The following is a 27,091-nucleotide window of genomic DNA, read 5'->3' as shown; positions in this document are numbered from 1 at the left end:
ATAGTGTATATGCAGTCTACAGAGATCACAATATTTTCAGTTCTGTTTTACTGCATTTTAAAAAGTTCTACGTTGTGGCAGTGTTCACAAACTAGGGGACTTACTAAAGAGCACATACTTAAACTATGTCAAAGGTGAAAAATGAACACCTCTTAGAGATATTTAAGCTAGGTATTGAAAGATTTACACTAAAGTAATATAGAAAGGCAGAATGAAATATTTAGGTAATTAAGTGTTACTGCTGTCCTTGCTACACTTGTAGATCTCTAGGCTTCTGATTTCTTATCTTTGTACCTGCTTTCACCCAACAGAATACTAAAAGTCAAAAGAACTTTTGAGATTAACAAACAAAAAATCAAGAAAAATTAATAGACAAAAAGCAGTGATTTATTTTTTTAAGAATTTGAGAAGTAATGATGTAACATCTCAAGAGAAAATAAAGACCAAAGGCCATATACTAAAATACTTTTAAATAACTGAATGGGAGAAGTGTATTTTACTAATACAAAGACTGAGAGTGCAGAAATTATAGTAATATTTCCAAATAATTTAATTAGTTAATTACAAAGTTCTTGAATCTTTACTATATTGCTTAAACATCCTTAACTTCATAGTGAAAGTGGCTCAGTCGTGTCTGACTGTTTGCAACCCCATGGACTGTAGCCTGTCAGGCTCCTTTGTCCATGGAATTCTCTAGGCAAGAATATTGGAGTGGGTAGCCATTCCATCCTCCAGGGGATCTTCCCAACCCAGAAATCGAACCCAGGTCTCCTGCATTGCAGGCAGATTCTTTACCATCTGAGCCTCCAGGGAAACTTCATAGGAGTCAATTTTTCTGACAGGATGCTATTGTCATAACTAAATTTTATTTACTTAGGAAAACTACTTTCATTAAAACAAGTGTATCTTCATCTGTGTAAATAGGCCTCTATTTGTCAATCATTGTACACTGTGTAAAATTTTTTTTGGCTATTTATGAATATGTTCATATCAAACTTTAACATTTAGGATCCAATGTTAGTGTAAAATTTAAATCTGCATATATTCTAAAACTATAACAGTTTAAATCCTGGTCATCTTAGAAGAATAAGAACATAAAATTTTATATCACAATATGACTTTTTTTTATTTTTAATTAGATATGATAAGGTGTTTGGTATACTGCTGTTTTTAACTAAAGGTGCCAGATTATCTCTCCCCATAATGGATATAGAGTTGTTTTCATTTCTTATTATCTTTTCTCATCTAAAGTAGAATTCATGAAAATAAAACATTATTATTGAGTGATCCCTAGGATCTGTATTATGTAAATATGAAATCATGTTCACATTTTCCACTAAAACCATCTGTTTCGGCACTCAGATTCAAACTAGAAGTTGTCTCTATCCATGTTATAAAGCATTATTGTCTCTCTGTTTAGCAGCTAAAAGTCAAATTGGAGATTAACTTGTTTTCAAATTTTTTAATTGTTCATGTCTTTGATAATCCAGTTTTGGTCTTACAGATCCTATATTTGTATTTAAAATTTCTTAATGGTTTTAGTGATGTCAAATATTTAAAAAGATACTTTTCATTCAGAATTTTTCTGATTTTTTCAAAAGCGTGTTATTTTATGCAACAGTATTTTATGTTGAGTATATTTTCTGAAACCATGTTATTAATATAAAGATTATAGGTATCATTGACTTATCAAAGTTCAAATAAATAAGTTTAATAAAGTGATTAGTTCACTAACATATGTACATTTGAACATTAGATTGTTACATTCTTTCTCTATTTACAGTATTTTAGCTCAAACTGATACTTTTCAATGCACAGAAAGATGATCAATCAGCTTGTTAGATTCTCGCCTACACATATTTTGCCTTTAATAAAAAACAGAGTAGGTGGTATTTAAATGTCAAATTATTCATACCGTATTAAGATTCAGGTTTAGAAATACCTAGTTAACAGAAAACTCTTATAATTCCCACATTGACTATGCCTCATCCTAGCAATACATATGCTGAGTTTCTGTATATAGTCTTTAAATTTAATACCTCAGTGTCATATACTCTATAACAAGAATCAGTAATGGTTTCCACAGCAACTCTATCTGGCTTCATTACTCTTAGAAATGCAAAGGTTAACATTGTACTGAAAAATGATATTTGCAAATAAGGTGGCAAGCAAGTAATAGCTGTGTGGAAACCAAGAATTTTTGATTTATGTAATTAAAAAGATATTTTTAGCTCCTAAAGTTTTATTCCATTTTTAATGACCACCAAATATGTACAAGAAGACACTATACAAAATATCAAGTTATAAACCTAGGTATACACAGAATGATCAAAAAGAATCGGTTAATTTTTTTTCCTGAAGGGCCTTCCACATTCACATGAAGTGAAGTATGGTTGATTAGCAGCCAAATGACTATTCCCTTTTGTGCCTAGGGTCCCCAAGACGACCCCCAGGTTAGGTGATTCACTAGGAAGATTCACAAATTTCAGCATATAGTGATACTCAGGGAATGAATACCTTACATTGTAATAAGTACCTTCATTGTAATGTATCTTACAAGAAAGTTTATAAAGTGAAATCAGCAAAGGGAAAAGGCATTTACGGTAATGTCCAGAGGAAACCAGCACAAACTTTCAAGAGTCCTTGCCCAAAGGGGTCAAAAGGCAAACTTTATTTCTCCAGCAATGAATTTTGGCAACAGATAAAATGTTGTCTACCAGGGAGGTACAGTAAAAACTCAAGGCCCAAGGATTTTATTGGGATCAGATATATATCTTCTGTCAGGCACATACCAGAATCTGCGATTCCCACAACAAAAGCAAATGTTCAGCATAAGCCGTATTGTTTGTAGTAAATCTAGGTGCAGTGAGCCACTCGTGTCACTTAGGGAAATTTCTTTTCAGTTTCTGGAACTGTGACCATTCCAATTCCCAGATACCTGCCAGGGGCCAAACTTGCTGCCAGGCCTTCCTCAAGGGTAGCAGTCTCAAACCTGCTATATTATCTCTTTTCTGTATATTCCTAAATAAAATACACATGTGCAGATATACCACTACACTTTTTCAAAGGCCCCACTAATACTTTTTTGAGAAATTAAACTGCCATTTTCTATTTGGCCATGGCTACAGTCAAAGACACTTATAGTACTCAATAGTCATTTTCATAAAATACAAAAGCAGTTATACTATATGCATAAAATCCAGGGCAGTTTTTTAACACCTTGCTGTGGACATTTAAATTCTTCTTAATACCTGCTGTGAGATGGTTCTTACCTTAGGAGTCCTATGGGCAAATGATTGCAACTTGCTTTGCAGAACATGGAATGAGGATGGGGTGGATAATAGCCTTCTGCAACCATCTGAATTCATTATATCTATGCACTGTTTCTGCATAGGTGAGAACAGATCAGAGAGCCCACAATCATGGTACTAATATAAGTATTTTGTTAATGTCCTAGATGTTTCTTCTTATGTGTATAGGATCCAGTCCTATGAGACTGAGTCCTATGAGATAGTGTAGAACTTAGCACCGTATCTGCTAGAAAGTATGTATGAAAAGTTATGTGTTCTGAAAAGTTAACTAATGTTAAGTTAACTAAGTTAACTAATGCTCAGTTTTTCTAGATAATTTTTTAACTAGGATCATAAATTTCTTAGAGCTATACTAATTTAGAGAGAGAATTTCTTAAAATTTATCACAGTGTGCAATGTGGGCAGAAGTTGACAGATTATTGACTGTGTACAAACTTTTTGAGTCATTTAAGCCCAGTAAATTTTATCCTGATGCAGGATAAAATGTTACTAGTTGAACAGTCTTTTCCTCCATAACTTCAGAAGAATAGCAGTAAAACTTTTCTCCTCTTCAATCAGAGATCAACTTTGTAATTTCTGTGATTAAGCTAAAAGTAGACAAATTTGACTCTTGTCTTACTTTGTTTCTAAAATTAAAAATGAGTGAATTTAAATCATCCAGATTGGATGGATACTATAACAACATGCACTGATTTTCTTCTTAGATATAACTTCCTCTTAAATTTTTAGAATGTAATAGTTATTTCTAAAACCAAAATGCACAAGACTATAATTGATGTTACAACCGAACAAATATCTGGTTGTTTGCTCAGTTCAAACTTAATTTCATAGTTATTTTAACATATTGTGTAATATAATTGAACAAAGTTGTTTAAGAAGGTATCAGCTATATTCACAATTTTGTCCTTATAAAACAATGCTTTAGTTGTCTATTCTCTTACTCACTCTATCAAATTTAAGTGCCTTAAGAAGAGAATTTGTTTGTTGTACAATTTTAAAAGGGAGCATGAGAAAAGAAGAAAAGAGGAACTTATTATACTCTGCAGTGACTTTTCTAGTACACTTTGTCCTTGAGTAGTCTGGAAACATAATGATAAATATTGCTGACTTCTAGGTTCCTTTTTTGAATCGGAAATTCAGCTTCAGATCATTAAGATATTATTCTAAAATGAAACATGTATTGAATTAGTGCCTGTAAGATACTAGGCCAGTTTCATAGGGAATTCCCTGGCAGTCCGCTGGGTGGGACTTGGTATTTCACTGCCGTAGTCTCAGTCTCTCAGTGATTCTGACTCCGTGATCACATGGACTGTAGCCCACCAGGCTCCTCTGTCCATGGCATTTCTTAGGCAAGAATACTGGAGTGGGTTGCCATGTCCTTCTCCATCACTGCCGTAGACCCAGGTTCAATTCCTGCTCAGGGAACTAAGATCTCACAAGACGTACAGCATGGCCGGGAAAAAAAAAGGCAGTTTCATAAAAGTTACCTATTTTCTTTTCACATCTGCCAGATGAAATATACTTTTATCATTTTACAGATGAGATAAGTGAGGTTATCTCACTTACCAGAAAGGTAGAAGTTTGCCTAAAGTATAAAGAACTGGAGTCGGGATTGGAACCCAGGTATTCTTTCTACCAAAGAAATAGCTTAGTAGAATTCTTGAGATGACAAGGATGTTCCATTTTATTTAGTTTTAACTCCCTTATCCTATATGTAGGTAAATCTGGGCTCCGAATAGCCCAAAGATAAAAGCTGCTGCTGCTGCTAAGTCGCTTCAGTCATGTCCGACTCTGTGCGACCCTATGGACAGCAGCCCACCAGGGTCCTCCATCCACAGGATTCTCTAGGCAAGAATACTAGAGTGGGTTGCCATTTCCTTCTCCAAGATAAAAGCTAGTTAGTGGCAAAGCAGGAAATAGAATCTAGTTCAGTGGTTTTTTCACTACTCCTTCATTTGACTTCAGTGACTCTTCATGATCTTAACTTTCTTCCTGAATTACTCATGTTTCCTTTTTTTTTTTTAATTGGCTTAAAAAACCATATAATTCTCGTGAAACTCTTTAAAAAGGGGATGCTAGAATGCTTGGATTTATATCCTCATTCTTTTAATTTTTTAAATTTATTTTAATGGGAGTATAATTGCTTTACAATGTGTTACTTTCTGCTATGCAACAACATGAATCAGCTGTATATGTACATATATCACTACCCCTTCTCATCTTTCCTTCTAAATCTCTTTAGCTTGATCTTCTTTTTTTGCACATCTTTCATTGGTGGTCACATCCTCTGTATAACTTTTAATACTAGCTATAAAGAAAGATAGTGAAGTTGCTCAGTCGTGTCTGACTCTTTTGCAACCCCATGAACTGTAGCCTACCAGGCTCCTGCATCCATGGAATTTTCCAGGCAAGAGTACTGGAGTGGGTTGCCATTTCCTTCTCCAGGGGATCTTCCCAACGCAGGGATTGAACCCAGGTCTCCCACATTGCAGGCAGACCATCTGAGCCACCAGGGAAGCTTAATACTAGCTATACGTGACTCATAAGTTGCATAGTTTAGCATCCAACTTCCTGAGATCTCCACTCAGAGGTCTAATAAATATCTCAAATTCAACCTGTCTAAAACTGACAGATTTTTGTTTTCCTTAGCAAATCTGTTCCTCCCACCATCTTTCCCATCTCATTTGATGGAAGCATCATCCTTTCAGTTAATTTCAGCTACTCAGACCAAAACACCCCCAACGTTCTCAAACCATATTTGATGCATAGGAAAACCATATTGCCTCTATCTTTAGAATATGCACAGAATTCAGCTGCTTCTTACCACCTCCACTGATACTGCTGTCTTTTGAGTCACTAGAGGAGTTCTTTAAAAAGCATTGTCAGATCTTGTTACTCCTTTCAGAACCTTGCAGTGACCCCCATTTTCTTCAGAGTAAAAAATTAAAGACCTTACAAAGAAAGATTTTGCCAGGAATGATGGATGACAACATTTTTAGAGGGTCATGTTTGTTGCTAAGTTTCTTTCTCACTAGAATGTGAACATTGTGGAGGCAGGAATCTTTGTCTTACTTTGGTTTTTCTACTATATCCCAAGCACATCTGTGCCTAGCGTATAGATGGTATTGAATCAGTGTTTATTGAATTTAAGTCCATGCATTTGTTGTATATTTATTAACCTCATCGTATATGACCAGTGCTAGATATAGCAAATCAGTTGGGGCCTCTGCCTTCATGAAGCTTTCATGAAATAGATGCCTACTCTCAAAGATACCAGTTCAGTTGGTCTTCGGTGTATTCCAATTATATGTATATTTTTTAATTATTTCAGATGTTTTTCTTTTTTTTTTTCATGTTTATCTTTCTCTGATTTTATTTTATTTTATTTTATTTTTTATTATTTTTTTTTTCCAGTGGGTTTTGTCATACATTGATATGAATCAGCCATGGATTTACATGTATTCCCAATCCCGATCCCCCCTCCCACCTCCCTCTCCACCCGATTCCTCTGGGTCTTCCCAGTGCACCAGGCCGGAGCACTTGTCTCATGCATCCCACCTGGGCTGGTGATCTGTTTCACCATAGATAGTATACATGCTGTTCTTTTGAAATATCCCACCCTCACATTCTCCCACAGAGTTCAAAAGTCTGTTCTGTATTTCTGTGTCTCTTTTTCTGTTTTGCATATAGGGTTATCGTTATCACCTTTCTAAATTCCATATATATGTGTTAGTATGCTGTAATGTTCTTTATCTTTCTGGCTTACTTCACTCTGTATAATGGGCTCCAGCTTCATCCATCTCATTAGGACTGGTTCAAATGAATTCTTTTTAATGGCTGAGTAATATTCCATGGTGTATATGTACCACAGCTTCCTTATCCATTCATCTGCTGATGGGCATCTAGGTTGCTTCCATGTCCTGGCTATTATAAACAGTGCTGCGATGAACACTGGGGTGCACGTGTCTCTTTCAGATCTGGTTTCCTCAGTGTGTATGCCCAGAAGTGGGATTGCTGGGTCATATGGCAGTTCTATTTCCAGTTTTTTAAGAAATCTCCACACTGTTTTCCATAGCGGCTGTACTAGTTTGCATTCCCACCAACAGTGTAAGAGGGTTCCCTTTTCTCCACACCCTCTCCAGCATTTATTGCTTGTAGACTTTTGGATAGGATACACGCCATCCTGACTGGCGTGTAATGGTACCTCATTGTGGTTTTGATTTGCATTTCTCTAATAATGAGTGATGTTGAGCATCTTTTCATGTGTTTGTTAGCCATCTGTATGTCTTCTTTGGAGAAATGTCTGTTTAGTTCTTTGGCCCATTTTTTGATTGGGTCATTTATTTTTCTGGAATTGAGCTGCAGGAGTTGCTTGTATATTTTTGAGATTAATCCTTTGTCTGTTTCTTCATTTGCTATTATTTTCTCCCAATCTGAGGGCTGTCTTTTCACCTTACTTATAGTTTCCTTTGTAGTGCAAAAGCTTTTAAGTTTCATTAGGTCCCATTTGTTTATTTTTGCTTTTATTTCCAATATTCTGGGAGGTGGGTCATAGAGGATCTTGCTGTGATTTATGTCGGAGAGTGTTTTGCCTATGTTCTCCTCTAGGAGTTTTATAGTTTCTGGTCTTGCATTTAGATCTTTAATCCATTTTGAGTTTATTTTTGTGTATGGTGTTAGAAAGTGTTCTAGTTTCATTCTTTTACAAGTGGTTGACCAGTTTTCCCAGCACCACTTGTTAAAGAGGTTGTCTTTTTTCCATTGTATATCCTTGCCTCCTTTGTCAAAGATAAGGTGTCCATAGGTTCGTGGATTTATCTCTGGGCTTTCTATTCTGTTCCATTGATCTATATTTCTGTCTTTGTGCCAGTACCATACTGTCTTGATGACTGTGGCTTTGTAGTAGAGTCTGAAGTCAGGCAGGTTGATTCCTCCAGTTCCATTCTTCTTTCTCAAGATTACTTTGGCTATTCGAGGTTTTTTGTATTTCCATACAAATTGTGAAATTCTTTGGTCTAGTTCTGTGAAAAATACCGTTGGTAGCTTGATAGGGATTGCATTGAATCTATAGACTGCTTTGGGTAGAATAGCCATTTTGACAATATTGATTCTTCCAATCCATGAACACGGTATGTTTCTCCATCTGTTTGTGTCCTCTTTGATTTCTTTCATCAGTGTTTTATAGTTTTCTATGTATAGGTCCTTTGTTTCTTTAGGTAGATATACTCCTAAGTATTTTATTCTTTTTGTTGCAATGGTGAATGGTATTGTTTCCTTAATTTCTCTTTCTGTTTTTTCATTGTTAGTATATAGGAATGCAAGGGATTTCTGTGTGTTAATTTTATATCCTGCAACTTTACTATATTCATTGATTAGCTCTAGTAATTTTCTGGTAGAGTCTTTAGGGTTTTCTATATAGAGGATCATGTCATCTGCAAACAGTGAGAGTTTTACTTCTTCTTTTCCTATCTGGATTCCTTTTACTTCTTTTTCTGCTCTGATTGCTGTGGCCAGAACTTCCAACACTATGTTGAATAGTAGTGGTGAGAGTGGGCACCCTTGTCTTGTTCCTGATTTCAGGGGAAATGCCTTCAATTTTTCACCATTGAGGGTGATGCTTGCTGTGGGTTTGTCATATATAGCTTTTATTATGTTGAGGTATGTTCCTTCTATTCCTGCTTTTTGGAGAGTTTTAATCATAAATGAGTGTTGAATTTTGTCAAAGGCTTTCTCTGCATCTATTGAGATAATCATATGGTTTTTATCTTTCAATTTGTTAATGTGGTGTATTTTGCACATCATGTATTGAAAGCTTACGTGTGTATACCTCACTACAGAAGTAGATTTATTCTTAAGAATATATCATTAGGAAACTCAGAAGTAACTTGGTCTCTGCTGCTGCTGCTAAGTCACTTCAGTCGTGTCCAACTCTGTGTGACCCCATAGATGGCAGCCCACCAGGCTCCCCCATCCCTGGGATTCTCTAGGCAAGAACACTGTAGTGGGTTGCCATTTCCTTCTCCAATGCATGAAAGTGAAAAGTGAAAGTGAAGTCACTCAGCCGTGTCCGACTCTTAGCAACCCCATGGACTGCAACCTACCAGGCTTCTCCATCCATGGGATTCTCCAGGCAAGAGTACTGGAGTGGGGTGCCATTGCCTTCTCCAAACTTGGTCTCTAAAGGTTGAAAAAGAATCCTAAACAGGAAATATTAGAGGATAAACATCCAACAAGCACTTTAAGGAGCACATACTGCACAAAGCCCTCTTTCGTGTTAAATAATCCCAGTTTCCAATAACCTTATCACTTAGATCTACTGGTTTAATGGGGTTAGATTGTCTCTTTTCCAAATCTAGCTCTTTACAGCTGCTTTCACATTATTTGCCCTATCACATATTTTGTGCTATCCTGGCCTGAAGAAAGATGTAGGAGTCAGGAGAATCAAGTTATTTTCCCAACAATGAAGCTGAATTGATAGTCTCACTGGAGCTCAGTTTCCTTATTTTTATTTTTTTAAAAAACAGGTTCCTTATCTTTAAAATGAAGGTTTAGACTAAATTAAACTCCATCTAGCTGCAGTGTTCTAGAATTCTGACTTTACTTTCTATATCTACATATGTTAGAATTGATAATAGTTAAAGAAACAATGCATATCAGAATTTGATAAAGTTTTGAAGGAAGAGTTCATCGTTTTTCCCATTATAGAAGTCTTTGGTGTTTCCCAGGTAACATACTATAAATAAAAGTCTTCCATTTAAAACATCAGTCCAGTTTAGTCGCTCAGTCGTGTCTGACTCTTTGCGACCCCATGAACCACAGCACGCCAGGCCTCCATGTCCATCACCAACTTCCAGCGTTCACCCAAACCCATGTCCATCGAGTCAGTGATGCCATCCAACCATCTCATCCTCTGTCGTCCCCTTCTCCTCCTACCCTCAATCTTTCCCAGCATCAGGGTCTTTTCAAATGAGTCAGCTCTTTGCATCAGGTGGCCAAAGTGTTGGAGTTTCAGCTTCAACATCAGTCCTTCCAATCAGATCAGTCCTTCTCCTTTAGGATGGACTGGTTGAATGTCCTTGCAGTCCAAGGAACTCTCAAGAGTCTTCTCCTACACCACAGTTCAAAAGCATCAATTCTTTGGTGCTCAGCTTTCTTTATAGTCCAACTCTCACATGTATACATGACCACTAGAAAAACCATAGCCTTGGCTAGTCGGGCCTTTGTTGGCAAAGTAATGTCTCTGCTTCTTATTATGCTGTCTAGATTGGTCATAACTTTCCTTCCAAGGAGTAAGCATTTTTAATCTCATGGCTGCAGTCATTTTTTTGGAGCCCAAAAAAATAAAGTCAGCCACTGTTTCCACTGTTTCTCCATCTATTTGCCATGAAGTGATGGGACTGGATGTTTCATTTATTTTCTGTTTTTTGCTAATTTCAGTTAATGAATCAACATAGCTCTTTGGAACGTTCAGTAAACAAAGTACCTACATTTCTGATTACATTTCAGAACAATCATAGAAAACATTTTCACAATCATTCTCATTATTTCCCACTTAGTATATTTTAAGGATATGACAAATACCCATCATTAATATGGCTTACTATGGGAGTGTGGGCTACCTATCATAATCTCTGGGGGAAAAGAAGGTGTGATGTGGAAGTGAGGAGGACACGTATAGAATTTCAGTTTCCCAAATGATTCTGTTATCTACCATTGCAACCCTCTACCATTACTTCCCACTTGAGAAACACTGTTCTGAGGATTAAACTAATAAACATATTCATTAACTAATTCAAGACCATCACTGTATTTGCATTCCAAGTAAGGAACTATTTTATTTAGGTGTCTGTATTCTTTATCCACTTCATTGCATATTACCTGAATTCAAAAGGTTTATTTGTAGTACATCACTATCATTCTGAACATCATGAAGGGGAGAATAACTGACACAGTACATTGAACAGTTCATGAAACCTCTATTCTAAATGGAGATAGTGAAAGAAAGTGAAGTCGCTCAGTCGTGTCCAACTCCTTGCGGCCCCATGGACACCAGGCTCCTCCGTCCATGGGATTTTTTAGGCAAGAGTACTGGAGTGGGTTGCCATTTCCTTCTCCAGAGAATCTTCCCGACCCAGGGATTGAACCCAGGTCTCCCGCATTGTAGGCAGATGCTTTACCGTCTGAGCCACCAGGGAAGTCCTGGAAGTCTACTTCAAATAAGTTATTTCTTAAGAATCTAAACAAAATTAGAATATAATCATTTTATAAATAATTGTGGTATTTTTAAAGTGGATGGTGTGTCTTTGAATACCTTGTATTCTCTAGTTTTTACTCCAAGTAGGGTAAAGAAATGTGCAGATACTTTTAAGATAAAATTTCAGTCTTTTTTAAGGTTCCTGACAGTAACCTGAAGTTAAAGTATGTACCCTGAAGTCAGAGTCCTGGTTTGCTATTATAGCTCCCCCACTTACTATCTCTGTAATCTGGAGCAAATTGCTTAATCCTTATAGGTCTTAATTGCGTCAGGTATAAAATGGGGGCAATCATACTTACTTAGCTGTTATATTTTGGATTTTATGAGCCAGTGCATGTAAAGTGTTTGGCACAGTGCCTAAGAAGCCATTGTGTCAAAAGTAGGAACTAGAGAGGGTGGTAGTTCACATGTCTTTTTTTTTTTTTTGAACATATAACCTCTTATAATCTGTACTAATGCAAGCTTTGCAGAAATGAGGTTTTTTAGTCGCTAATATGAGTTGACGCCAAATCTTCAACTTTCAAATAGTCTTTGGTTACTTGAGACAAGTACTAGTTTTCTTCTGTTATGATGGTGATTTATTTATACTAAACAATTTATACTAAAATTGTTTTTTGATCTGTCACTAGCAGGGAAAAAAAAAAAAGCAACTTCTGCTTAACATAGTAAATAGCATTGCAAATAGTGTTTCCCAAACTTTCATGTATAGATGAATTGTTTAGAGACAGCAGCTCAGATTTTCAGGTCAGTACCATTATCACCTTTGAAGTAAGCCCTAGGAATCTGCTTCCTAGTGGATGAAAGTGATCCCTGGAACCACACTTTGAGAAACGTTTATTTACAGACTAGCTGTGAGTGGCAGTCAGAAGACTATGATGATGAACCTAGTATTGCCATAAATTTCTAGCTCTGCATCCTGTTTTAACTTCTGCTTTGAAAACATAAGAATCAATGTTGAGTACGTTGAACTTTTTCAAAGTCAGAATATAAATTAAGAAGTTCTATATGTTTGAAGTGTAATAAAGAGTAAAATTCATGGGGCTGGGAATTCTAAGACTACATTTCGAGTCTAGTTCTGCTGCTTTCTGGTGTGATGACTGGGAAGGTATATAATGTCTCTGAATCTTAGTTTCTCTGTATTTACTAATAGAATACAGTTAATACTGTATTCATCAAGAATGTCATATTGAACTAGGATGTAAGTGCCAAGAAATCAGAGACTTGTTTTCGTTCACTGTTTGTGCATCCAGCACCTAGAATAGTACCTGGCACATAGTAGGTACTCAATACACTATTGTCAGATGGGTGAACTGTCTTATTTTAAGTGGTCTAATAAATCCTAGAACTACAAACACAAAAATGACACAATATCTTCCCTCCGGAAATTCACAGTCTGGGTGAGACATACATGCACGGATACTGCAGCAGAGTTAAACGAATGAGCGCATGGTGAAGATGACCTGAGGTTATGTCATGACACACAGTGCAAGTTACAGGTGCCGGTGGCACTTGTAGAGAACCAAAGAAAGAATGCTGGTTCAGAAATGTATCTATTAACCCTTTAAAGCATTTCTTCAAGATTTATGGTCAGTTTGAAGTTAAGGCCATGATAATCCAGAGAATGGTGTTCGTGTTTAGTGAGGGTGGGAGCATGAAATTGAACACACAACAGGAAAATGGGATTAAAATGAAAGTGCACGTGCTCACACACATGTAGCTATATGCATACATACCTGTGTGTTTGATGGGGAAGAGGACAGTGGAAATGCATAGGACAATGGAGAAAACGTAATAATGAAAGAAAATAGTAAGGAGGCATAGATGTAGCTATTCATTCTAAAATCATCCCTTAATAGTACCCATTTTAATTTTTCAGTACTCATATTAATAATAGGGGGAGAACTGGGAGTTAGGTTGGAATAGAGAGTTAGAGAAGAGTGTTTAAACAACACAGAAAGTAGACCTAGGTCTCCAATGACTGGTACTTTATTTTATTGATTACCTGATATATAACATCTTCACTTATTTGGAGTTTTTTTCTTTGTTTTTAAGACTGGAGGCCAATCAACTAATTATAAAATCTTCGCAATATAGAAAGTGGAAACTGCTTTTAAACCAACCTAAATCATTTTTGTACTATTGCATAATAGCAGAATTGTACTCAAAAGTCACCCACTAGTGAAAGAAAAGTGGTTTCCTATGCTATGAAAGGCAGTGTGGGTTTTTATCATCATTTTTAGACTGCTTTTTTGATCATCTCTTTAAAAAATGTGCATACTGATATCTTTCATATGCTGCTTTTTCTATTTAAATTACAAGTTTAAATTTGTTTCTAAGGCAAAAGTTTATAATATGGGATCCAAGGGGTCTCTCTTGAAGATGGGTAAACCTTCTGACATTGCTGGAAAAGTTCTGTAATTATGCACATTTTTCTGGAGCGGGGTCCATTTTTCTGGAGTGAAGGTGAAAGTGTTAGTCACTCAGTCATGTCCGATTCTCTGCCACATCAATAGTAGCTCCATAGTTTATGACCAAAGCAAGATCTTAAGAGAACAGTTTTAATTCATTCACTTAAATAATTATCTTTTTTAAAGACTACTGTGGAGACTGAAGTATGTAGTTAAAAGTATTTGAAAGTCAGCACTGCATATTTATGTTTATATAATGATCTATCACATTTAAAAAAATACCTTTCAGAGATGTCTTGAATCTTAGAATGTGTGTCTTACCACATGGTCTGTTTTGCAGGTTCGATTCCCTTCTCACTTCAGTTCAGATCTCAAGGACCTTCTAAGGAACCTACTGCAGGTAGACTTAACAAAGCGGTTTGGAAATCTAAAGAATGGTGTGAGTGATATAAAAACTCACAAGTGGTTTGCCACAACAGATTGGATTGCTATTTACCAGAGAAAGGTGAGCCTGTTCTTTCTTTAATTTAAAAGCTTTTCAAGTTACTATTTAAATTATATGTAGTAGAGGTATCTTCAACTTAGCACAAACTTTTAGTATTTTTTACCTTTTGAATTAATCTTACGCAAGACTCAAAGAACCTTTTAGGGCTTCCTTGGTGGCTCAGTGGTAAAGAATATGCCTGCTAATGCAGGAGATGTGGGTTTGATCCCTGGGTCAGGAAGATCCCTGGAGAAGGAAATGGCAGTCCACTCCAGTGTTCTTGCCTGGGAAATCCCATGGATAAAAGGAGATTAGCCAAGTACAGTCCATTGGGGTTGCAAAAGAGTCAGATATGACTTAGCGACTAAACAACAAAGAACCTTATAGCTCACAACTTAAATGAGTTTTCTCCTTGATAGAAGGGAAAGTGTATGTCTGTATAGATCATCAATTGGAAATATTTTCTTTGTTAAATTTTTCCTACCCATACCTTTTATTTTTCATAATGCCATGGCAAGTACATATTAGTGTCCTAATAATTTGCACTTCAAAACTGATGTAAAGTCACATTAGTAAGACAATATGTAAACAAATAGACTCACCTACCCAGAATTGGCACACAGCCAGATTTAGTAACATTTAATTGTTGGATTCATTAAGATATTTTTCAATCATCATTACTTTACCTTTGGGATAAATTGAGACATTTAAGAAAAACTTTTGCTTTGCTGAATTACCTTTATCTCTCCTTTTCCTTCTTAAATGCCCAGTTAAAGATAATTCATATGAAGTGTTTTCATCTTGAATATGTTAATTTTTTCTTTTTCTTTTCCTATAAAACCAAAACATCTAATGTCTCCAAAATTTGCCATATCTAATAATGCTATGAAGCCATATGAGTGAATTTCCATGGGAAAAAAATGTAAATGCTCTAATTGTAAATAGTCATTTTTCTAATTTATAGTCTTATAAAAGGTTTTTTTAACACTTAAAAAAAATTTTAATTCAGCAGATAGAAAACATAGCAAGACCAAAGCAATGTGAGTCCAGTACAGCCTTTGTATCTCAAAGAGGGATTCAGATACTCTCTAACCATTAAATTCATGAAACATTGCCGTTAGCATTATTATCTCAACTGAATGTGTTATGTAGTCAAGAACAAAGTCCAGAGCAACTTAAAATAGATTTTAGATGTAGTGAATAAATATTGTGTGTTCATGCTCTGTCATATCGACTCTTTATCACTTCATGGACTCCAGTCTCCTCTGTCCCTGGGATTTTCCAGGCAAGGATACTGGAGTGGGTTGCCTCACTTATTCCTCCAGGAATAAGTAAACATACCATATTTCCCCTAAATTTCCTAGCACCAATGTAGTGCTTTAAAATTTATAAAAGCAACACTGTAATGTCTCATTTTAATCTTTGAAGTAATTCTATGGGATAGGTGATACCATTTTCCCCAATTTACTGATAAGAAAATCAGCTTAGAAAGGTTAAATGCTTTAAATTGTTTGAGCTGTTAAATCACATCTATATTAGCTTCCATGGTGGCTCAGGGGTAAAAGAATCCACCTGTCAATGCAGAAGACACAGGTTTAATCCCTGGGTTGGGAACATCCCCCGGAGAAGAAAATGGCAGCCCACTTCAGTATTCTTGCCTGGGAAATCCCATGGACTATTGACCCTGGGCAGGGGGGGAGGGGGGGCACAGTCCTTGGGATTGAAAAGAGTTGGACTGGACTTAGCGACTAAATAACAACGTATTTAATTCTGGGTTCTTCAAATTCCCAGTTCCAGGATCACATTAGCCCTTTCAGTTCAGTTTAGTTCAGTCACTCAGTCGTGTCAGACTCTTTGTGACCCCATGTGAACCGTAGCACGCCAGGCCTCCCTGTCCATCACCAAATTCATGTCCATTGAGTCGGTAATGCCATCCAACCATCTCATCCTCTGTTGTCCCCTTCTCCTCCTGCCCTCAATCTTTCCCAGTGTCAGGGTCTTTTCAAATGAGTCAGTTCTTTGCATCAGGTGGCCAAAGTATTGGAGTTTCAGCTTCAACATCACTCCTTCCAATGAACACTCAGGACTGATCTCCTTTAGGATGGACTGGTTGGACCCCTTGCAGTCTAAGGGACTCTCAAGAGTCTTCTCCAACACCACAGTTCAAAAACATCAATTCTTTGGCGCTCAGCTTTCTTTATAGTCCAACTCTCACATCCATACATGACCACTGGAAAAACCATAATCTTGACTAGACGGACCTTTATTGGCAAAGTAATGTGTCTGCTTTGTAATATGCTGTCTAGGTTGGTCATAACTTTCCTTCCAAGGAGTAAGCATCTTTTTATTTCATGGTTTCAGTCACCATCTGCAGTGATTTTGGAGCAAAAAAATAAAGTCAGCCACTGTTTCCACTGTTTCCCCATCTATTTGCCATGAAGTGATGGGAATGGATGCCATGATCTTATTTTTCTGAATGTTGAAAAGTTTAAGCCAACTTTAAGCCAAGTTTTTCACTCTCCTCTTTCACTTTCATCAAGAGGCTTTTTAGTTCCTCTTCACTTTCTGCCACAAGGGTGGTGTCATCTGCATATCTGAGATTATTTATATTTCTCCCAGCAGTCTCGATTCCAGCTTGTGCTTCTTCCAGTCCAGCGTTTCTCATGATGTACTCTGCATATAAGTTAAATAAGCAGGGTGACAATATACAGCCTTGACATCCTCCTTTTCCTATTTGGAACCAGTCTGTTGTTCCATGTCCAGTTCTAATGTTGCTTCCTGACCTGCAAACAGGTTTCTCAAGAGGCAGGTCAGGTGGTCTGATATTCCCACCTCTTGAAGAATTTTCCACAGTTTATTGTGATCAACACAAAGGCTTTGGCATAGTCAATAAAGCAGAAACAGATGTTTTTCTGGAACTCTCTTGCTTTTCTGATGATCCAGAAGATGTTGGCAATTTGATCTCTGGTTCCTCTGCCTTTTCTGAAACCAGCTTGAACATCTGGAAGTTCTCAGTTCACATATTGCTGAAGCCTGGCTTGGAGAGTTTTGAGCATTACTTTACTAGCGTGGCAGATGAGTGCAATTGTGCAGTAGTTTGAGCATTCTTTGGCATTGCCTTTCTTAGGAATTGGAATGAAAACTGACCTTTTCCAGTCCTGTGTCCATTGCAGAGTTTTCCAAATTTGCTGACATATTGAGTGCAGCACTTTCACAGCATCATGTTTTAGGGTTTGAAATAGCTCAACTGGAATTCCATCACTTCCACTAGCTTTGTTCGTTAAAGATCTTTTAACATGGCAACCCACTCCAGTATTCTTGCCTGGAGAATCCCATGGACACAGGAGCCTGGCAGGCTACAGTCCATGGGGACGCAAGAATTGGACATGACTTAGCCACTAAAGAGAAAGATTAAAATAAAGCCCAAACCATAGAGCAATACATTGCTTCTTAAGATATTCATAGATTTTTACATATTCTCTGCTTAAATTTTATGCTTTGAGCATTTTCAGAGTAGGAAGACTGCCTCAGAAGGCAGTAAAAAGTGTGTGAACTCAGGTTAGGTAGACACTGATTTGAATCCCAGATCAGCCAACCATTAAGAGTGAGAGTTCAAGCAAATTACTTAACTACTTTAAAGCATCAGATTTCTCATCCTCAACATTTAGGTTAAAATAGTGAATGCAAAAGAAAATAGTTTGGAGAGAAAAATTAAATAGATTGGTTCTATTTTTCTTGCTGGTTGAGGTGTGTTTCATACAGTTGTCATGAGGTAATTTGTTAAGTAAATAGATTTTAAATCATCATAATCCCATCATTCAGACAGTATCTCTATTAACAGTTGGCATATTTCTTCCTTTTATTTCTGTGCTTTTCCTCACTATAGTCCATTCCAATGACTTTAGTAACCACCTTCAATAGTAAATCTGCTTCCTCCAGGCCTTCACTTTCCCCTCAACTTCAGACTGTACATGCATACTTAGTCACGTCCAACTCTTTGCAACCCCATGAACTATGTAGCCTGCCAGGCTTCTCTGTCCATGGGACTTTTTAGGTACACTGGAGTGGGTTGCCATTCCCTCCTCCAGGGGATCTTCCCCACCCAGGGATCAAACCCGAGTCTCCTGCAGCTCCTGCATTTCAGGAAGATGCTTTACTCATTGGGCCATCAGGGAACCACCACATCATTTTAGGTAGGTTTCTAACGTGATTTTTTTCAATTTTCAAAATACTTATATATTTAATATGTGGAATTTGTATAAATATTTATAAAAAATACATATTTCAGTTTTCTCCAGTTTTATTGTAGTAAAGTACATATAACATAAGATTTAATATGCTAACCAAATGTAAGTGCTCTGTTCAGGGACATTAAGTACATTCATACTGTTGTGCCACCATCACCGCCATCCATCTCCAGAACCTGCTCCTATAGAATTGAAACTGTGTACCCAATAAGCAGTAATTCCTCTGTTTTGTTGGTCTTCCCAAATGTTTATGTTGTATTGGGGGATCTTAATTGGGATTATGTGTATTAATTAAAAGAAAACCAAAATTTTGAAATTTCTTCATAATGAACATGTTATATTTGTGCAGTTATTCAAAATTTTCTGTTATTTGGTAAAGTTTTAGAAACCCCTTACCTCATACAAGTCCAATTTCTTTCTCAAAGTTTTTCCTTAAATTGATATTTTGGTTGCTACTGTGAGTATGTTTCTTTCCCATTAAGAGTATGGGGGAGAAAACATTTCTATGTTTATTATGATTGGCCACCTTAATAAGTAAATTCTGCTATTGGTTTCCTTAGATTTTACTGGAAGATCATCACAGTGGGTAGAAGTGTCATTTGTCTTCTTTTTAATATCTTTTATTTCCATTTTGTTTTATTTGTATATGCTAGAATGTCTAGAATAATATTTTAAAATAGTGGGCCTGTTGAACACTCTTATCTTGTTCTCTTTTGAATGGGAATGCTTTTTATGCTTTACCACCAGATAAGATATTAGCCATTTGTCTTGGATAAGTATTCTTGATCAGGTTAAGGAAATATCCTTGACTGCCAGTATATTGTATTTTTATCTTCTTTGACATGTTAGTATAAAGAGTTATATTGGTGAGATATCCTGACATTCCTGAAATGAATATCCTTTAATCATAGGGTATTATTATTTTAATATCTGCCTGAAATTAATTTGCTAAAGCTTTATTTAGGATTTTTACTTCTGTAGTCTTAAATTTTATCAACCTGTAGTTTTTGTTTTTCTGGAGTTGAAATTATATAGATTCATAAAATTAGGTTGGAAATTTTCCATGTTTCTCTGGGAAATTTAAGGAAGATAGGAATTATATTTATACCTTGGAAATGAAAACAAATTAATTCTGTGGGTATTGGCCTCTTAAATTTTTGCCTCATTAATTTTTGAATTTTATATTTTTCTATAAAATCATTTATATCCCTTTGTAATTATCACTATACTATCTTTATTGTTATAGTATTGTTAATTAATGCTATATTTAGATGAATTAATTAGATTTCCTTGAGGTTTGTCCTTATTAATATTTTAAAAATTTATGATGTATTTTGAATATTTTAAAACTTATATTTAGAAATAAACATTTCTCCTGTTACTTAGCCAATATTTACTATTCTATGCATATCATGTATTTTAAACAGTTACTCTTAAAATGGGTAGAACTGCTACTGCTCATCTAAATGATGAGCCCTTTCCAAAGAGCTTGGTTTATCTAGATTAAACAGCTTATCTGCTGAGAAGTAGCACAGTATAGCAGGTTATTGTATTGGGCAAATTGATTGATAGTAAATCTTGATGATTAACAGAAATGAACTTGGGAATCTCTGGATAATTTACAAAGAGAAATAATTCAGTACTTTAAAAATAGCCATTTGTTTTAGTATCATGTCCCTGATAAGTATGTAGATAAGTGCAAAAATGATAGTAAATTTGAATAGTTTTCATAGTCTTTATTCTTTGACCAAGTGCTCATGAACAACAAAATAGTCAAAGTCATCTGGCAGAAAGACAGAAATGGAAGAAAATGGCCTGGACAGCTCACACTGTACAGTCATTTTCTAGAGATGATTGGCTCAATAGCTGTGATCCTAAATTACTGCCTGGCTAGACATGAAGCGACTGTCTGCCTAGCTCATTGTTCTGTGTGGTGCAGACCTGCAGGCCCCCATACAGGGCACACAAGGCAACCAGTTAGACTTCCCATTCCTACTTATTTTTTACCTTATTTTTTTAGATGTCTTGTTTGTGTGTATCTTGTAATAATTTAGCCATGTGTGTAAATTATTTATAAATAAAAAACTACATTTATTGGTGATATATACTCAAAGATGTTTTAGTAAAGGCATATTAATCAAAACTCGTTGGAAATCACTGGTATAAATATTAGAAACAGCTCTGGACTGAAAAAATGTTCAGAATTGAACAATTTTGTAATTCTAAAAGACTTTTTTTTTCAAATTTCCCAGAAAGTCTTGATAGCCAGATATTTCAAACAAAATAATCTTGGGAATAAAAAAAAAATAACCTAGAGAGGAAGGAATTAAGGAAAGGAGGACAGAAAAATAGACTTCAGAAATAAACTGATAAAGGAAAGCTGGAGTTCTGTAACTTTCAGTTCAGTTCAGTTGCTCAATCGTGTCCAACTCTTTGCAACCCCATAAACTGCAACATGCCAAGCCTCCCTGTCCATCACCAACTCCCAGAGCTTGCTCAAACTCACGTCCATCAAGTCGGTGATGCCATCCAACCATCTCATCTTTTGTAACGTTAATTACCAGCATTTTGATGGCAGCAGTGAAATCTCGTTTGTTGGCCTGTACCATACTTTGAATGAAGATGTTGAGATTAATAGCAAACCTATAGTTTGTTTCTTCTTTTAATGTTGTTATCATTTAGGGACTTAAAGGCATTTAAAGATTGCCACTGCATTAGTAATAATAAGAATTTATTTTCCTTAGTGTTTGGAAATTCTCAGGCATTTCTTTTTCCTCTTTTTCCATGCAACCGAGCAATTAACTCACTTCTGACACTTCCTGTCTGGAGATACCAACTGCAAGTCCAGTTTGTGCTTCTGACTAACAAGCTATAGATCAAGATTCCCCCAAAACCCTGGGGTTCGATTAACTTGCTAAACTGGCTCACAGAACTGAGGAAAGTTGCTTACTGGATTGACCAGTTTATTATAAATGGTGTAACTCAAGAATAGCCAGATGGAAGAGAGGCCTAGGGCAAGGTGTATAGAAAGGGGGTCCTAGTTTCCTCCTCTCTCCAGGCATGCCATTCTCCCCAAATCCCCACTGATTCACCACCCCAGCTCTCCAAAACCCAAACTCTTTCCTTTTGGGGTTTCATGAAGGCCTCATTATATAGGCATGATTGACTCAATTACTGCCATTTGGTGTGAGTGTTCAGTTGCTCAGTCATGTCTGACTCTTGGCGACCCCAAAGACTATAACCCTCCAGACTCCTCTGTCCATGAGATTTCCCAGGCAAGAACACTGGAAGGGGTTGCCATTTCCTCCTCCAGTGGATCCTTTCAACCCAGGGATCGAACCGGTGTCTCCTGTGTCTCATGTATTGGCAGACAAATTGTTGAGCACTGAGCCACCAGGGGAGTCTGATTGAACTCAGTCTCCAGCCCCTCTTCCCTCTGAGATCAGATTGTGGTATTAGTCGCCCAGTCGTGTCCGACTCTTTACAACCCCAAGGACTGCAATCAGCATCAGTCCTTCCAATGAATATTCAGGGTTGATTTCCTCTAGGATTAACTGGTTTGATCTCCTTGCTGTCCAAGGGACTCTCAAGAGCCTTCTCCAGCACCACAGTTTGAAAGCATCAGTTCTTCAAGCACTCAGCCTTCTTTATAGTCCAGCTCTCACATCAATACATGACTACTGAAAAAACCATAGCTTTGACTAGACAGACCTATGTCATCAAAGTAATGTCTCTGCTTTTTCATATGCTATCCAGGTTTGTCATAGCTTTTCTTCCAGGGAGCAAGCATCTTTTAATTTCATGGCTGCGGTCAGCATCCACAGTGATTTTGAAGCCCAAGAAAATAAAGTCTGTCACTGTTTCCATTGTTTCCCCGTCTACTTGCCATGAAGTGATGGGACCAGATGCCATGGTCTTAGTTTCCTGAATGTTGAGTTTTAAGCCAGCTTTTTCACTCTGCTCTTTCATCTTCATCAAGAGGCTTCTTAGTTCCTCTTCATTTTCTTCCATAAGGGTGGTGTCATCTGCATATCTGAAGTTGTTGATATTTCTCCCAGCAATCTTGATTCCAGCTTATGCTTCATCCAGCCTGGCATTTTGCATGATGTACTCTGCATAAGTTAAATAAGCAGGGTGACAACATACAGCCTTGATGTGCTTCTTCCCCAGGTCAGGTAGTGAACTGAAGTTTCCAACCTTCTAATCACAGTGTTGGGTACCCTGGCAACCAGCCACCCTGCTTAAGTTACCTATGGGCTTTCCCAAAGACACCTCATTAACATAACAAAAGACACATTTGCCATGCTCAACTCAAGAGATCCAAAGGCTTTAGGAGCTTTGTACCAGGAACTGACACTAAGACCAAATATATATTTCTTAAAATAAATCATAATATCACTCTTGTTTTCTCTGTTTCTCAATTACAGGTTGAAGCTCCATTCATACCAAAGTTCAGAGGCTCTGGAGATACCAGCAACTTTGATGACTATGAAGAAGAAGATATCCGTGTCTCTATAACAGAAAAATGTGGGAAAGAATTTTGTGAATTTTAGAGCAACAAGATGACATGGGAGCTCACACTCAGTCTTTGCACTCTGTTAAGAGATAAGGCAGAGCCGAGACCGTCCTTGTCAAAGCAGTTACTGAGTTCCTTCATTCCAGCGACTGAGTGAGGTCTCTGTTCCCGTCATCCATGTGTGCACTCTGCATCCACCTCTGTAACAAGGCACCGCTAAGCAAGCATTGTCTGTGCCGTAACACAGAACTAGACAACCTCCCGCTTCCCTTTGGTTCGTCATTCTTCTCTTCTTCCACATCCATTCCGTCCTGTTTCATTTCCATTAATTTTTCTGCAAATAGTGCTCATTTTATTTTCTTGGTGTTTCAAATGGGCAGTGTTATGGCTATGTGACTTTGGAAGGGAAGGATAAATGTTGCTTTTAGTAACTCTTAACCAATATTTGTGTTGGTCAGTTGCTTGAGGATATGCTTTCTAATAATTATTTTTACTTTGAATAGCTCATACTCAGTTGTTGCCAAAACGCTGGACAGTTTTTAAAGCTAGAATGTCTTTTCACCGAGGATATTTACACAAATAAAACATTAACTTTCCTAGAACTCACTAATGCAGAGTAGCTAGACCCAGCAGCTAGCTGGGTTCATACAGATCAGAAGCTCTGTCTCACTTCACTGCCTTTTCTGTCATCCTCCCCTTGAGTAAATAAGTGACCAACCTGTGCAGTGTGACAATTGTGTCTCATTTGCAGGAAAAGCTAATAACATGGATCGTAATCATCCAGATTCTCTCACTTGGTACCAGCATTTATGTAGGTATCAAGAGTAGAGTTCTAAGATTTATAAACTTTAACTTTCCATAAGGATTTTAGACAGTATTTTAATAGAACATGACTAATGAAAAAGACAAATTTTTAAGTTTCTCAAAAAGTCCCCATTATAAACTTTTTAAAGGAAGAGAAATGAACTAAAAAGAACATTGATGTGAACAAATACTCATCTAAGTCAAAAAAATGGCTTGACTCTTGTAAACGACGTAGAGGCGCTTTTGTGTAGAGGTATTTGGTTTGTTTGCTTTGCTTTGTTTTGTCACAGTTAAGAACAAAAGTTGTTGCCAGGTGATTATGCTGGTAAACTGTATGTGTCAGCCTGAGATGGAGGCACTGCTGCAACTTCAGCTTCCGTCCTGCACCTCAGCAATGAGGAAAGGGGACAAAGTTTATAAAACTGCCACAACTGTATTTTAATTTTGAGGTGTGGTATTTTTAGATATGTCATCATTTCTAGCTTCTTTCAGTAAATGGAATTATGATCATGCAAATACAATTTTAGTACTTGTTTTTTTAATATACTTTTTTTTTTTGCCAGCTGACTTAATAACATTGCTATCACGTGGAAATTTCAAACACTTTTGTCCATTTCGTTCACTGTTTGTTGAGAATCCATGGCTTGACTCAATTTTTTAATATTTTTTTTCTTTGCTTTTAAATTTCTTGTCTGGTTTTATTTCTGTGTGTCAGTGACCTATCTTAAAACAACACACCAAAATTGTTGAAAATAAACTGTGTTCATTTTTATGATCAATTTACATGCATATAAGATGAGTTGTGTTTAATCAAACTGATCTTAATGTATATAAACACTCAGCTTCATTATCGGTGCAGGTAGGTCACTGATTCTACTTATTTTCCTGTGTACCACACCTTTGTGAGACCTTTGAAGATGCTGAAGAAATCTCTCTGAGATGTTCTCTGCGTCAGTCTGTGCATCTTTTGGTTGTCAAGTGTTTCTGCATGGTCATGTCACTTAAGGCTGATACTGATTTGTTGGTCCACTTATATTTAAAATGTGCAAGGAAAATATGAAATACTTTGCTGTAGCAAATTTTATGTAACAGTATATCATGTTAATAAATCTGAAACATCATTTGTATAAAATATTTTAGGTTTTTTGTATTTCATTTAGACCCAAGAACATGCTGATCATGTATTCAATATGTATGCTATAAATGCTATGGTACCTATGTTGTATATTATTGTAAAATTAGTACATAATAATTTAGGTAAATCATAGGGGTGACAATTTGATTACTACATTTTTAGTTTTCAGTAATTAAAAAGATTTCTATGAATTCTAAAAAATAAAAAGAAAAAAGAAAATCATGAAATTACTACTGCCTGGCACAATTTGCTATAAAATCTGCCTGGGTGGATGACCCATAGGCATGCATTGGCTTCGAGGGCTATTTAGTCATTCCGTTTAACTTCCCATTTGAAGGACATCAGCAAGCTTTGTCCCAATCCATCAAGGGAGTCTATTTCCAACCACTCAAATACACTGAATAGAATATCTTGGAATTATATAAAACTCCCAGTTTCAGCCGCAATTTAGCCAAAAATAAGATAAAAAAACTTGAATAAGAAATAAGTGGAATGAATCAGTATTTAATCTCAGATTACGTTATTTGAAACAGAAGAAATAATAAGGAGATGACATTGTCGGGAAAGGAGCCATAGACTGAAGTCAAGGCACCTGAGTGTCAAGCCTTGTCTGTCACTATCAGCAGTGATCTTGGCCTCACTTCTCATATCTGTGAAATGGACGAGTTCCATTAGGCAGTTTCTAAGGTCCCTTCTAACTTCCCCATGTTGTGATGAGACTCTTTTTATTTGACATTCTGAGGGGATAACATGCTTTGAAATAAGTCTCAGTAAGGCGATATTCTAGGGCATCTCTCTTCTCCTTAATTCTTACAGTGTTCTTACAGTTCTTTGAATATCATGAGAACCTCATCTCTGTTCTGATTCCTTCCTCCTTCACTGATGCTAAATATCCAATTGATATCAAACTGTCAGCCTACCAAAATGATATTGTGGCTTGTGGGCATTGCTGTCTTGTTCTGATACGTTCCTGTGGTGAGTGCCCATTGGCCTGAAAATACTCATTGTAAACCTAAAAAAATCATTTTTCTTTCCTACTGTTTTTTCTGCTTGTTGAAGAATCAAATGAAATAATGTATGTGAAAGCACCTTGTAAACTGTAACCTATCAATGTAAAATGTTAAGGTGTGTTGTTATTTCATTAATTACTTCTTTATTTAGAATGGAATTTCCTATGCACTCCTGTAGCTAGGAAATGCTGAAAACAACTGTGTTTTTTAATTAATAACTGCAAAATTAAAGTATCTTGAAAGGATAAAACAATTTGAGTCTTGGATTCTATTTAGTACCCTTATTTCCTGATTTATTTTCTGTGTATACTTCAGATGCTTATGGATTCCTAGTTCTTATGTATTTGGGTGAGAACAGAGCAATAGAGGGTCAAATGGCTACTAGCCTATTCTAACTGGGTGTTTACTGAGAAACTGCTAGATTTATTCCATAGTCTCTAAAGTGTTTCTACTTTTTCCTGATACTATTAGTCTAAATTACTTATAAAATAATGTTTGAAAATATTCATGTTTTAAAGATTAACACTAGAAGAGCCCTCATCCTTACTTTGTAATAGTGAACTATGAATTTTTTTTTTTTTCTTTAGAGGTGTTTTTGAGCTTCACCATTACCTCTTCTGGTTTTAGCCAGGTTGATTAATGTGTATTACTATAGTTGTCATTTACCTCAAGAAATACCTTTTTAGGTAATTAATAACTTATCATTTTTTGTTTTGTTACTACAAAAGTTTATAAACATTGATGCATTTTATAACCAGTGACTTCTTCATTTTATCATTGTTAAGCTTGTGTAAATTCTAGTTTCCTCATTTCTGTATGTAACTAGTTCTAAAGATCTGAGCATATCTTCACTCCAGAACTATCATCATTTGAAATTCCCTCAACTTTTCTCTTACAAATATTGGATGTGAAGTTAAATACT

At 36.4% G+C, this 27,091-nt stretch overlaps 1 protein-coding gene across 7 annotated transcripts in view; it reads left to right on the top strand.

Annotated features, from left to right (window-relative positions):
* The window catches only part of PRKACB (protein kinase cAMP-activated catalytic subunit beta), a 154,200-nt gene extending 127,781 nt beyond the window's left edge, over window positions 1-26,419 (top strand). For all 7 annotated transcript variants that reach the window (XM_043875892.1, XM_043875889.1, XM_043875896.1 and 4 more), the window contains 2 exons: window positions 14,314-14,478; window positions 23,132-26,419. In XM_043875892.1, the coding sequence (XP_043731827.1) occupies window positions 14,314-14,478; window positions 23,132-23,257 (291 nt within the window). In that variant the 3' untranslated portion in view covers window positions 23,258-26,419. The remainder of the gene's footprint in view (window positions 1-14,313; window positions 14,479-23,131) is intronic.
* Window positions 26,420-27,091: the final 672 nt, after the last annotated feature.

This window comes from Cervus elaphus, chromosome 20, assembly GCF_910594005.1.
Source record: "Cervus elaphus chromosome 20, mCerEla1.1, whole genome shotgun sequence".
Classification (NCBI taxonomy): Eukaryota; Metazoa; Chordata; class Mammalia; order Artiodactyla; family Cervidae; genus Cervus; species Cervus elaphus.
This window is presented reverse-complemented; position numbering and strand designations above follow the sequence as displayed.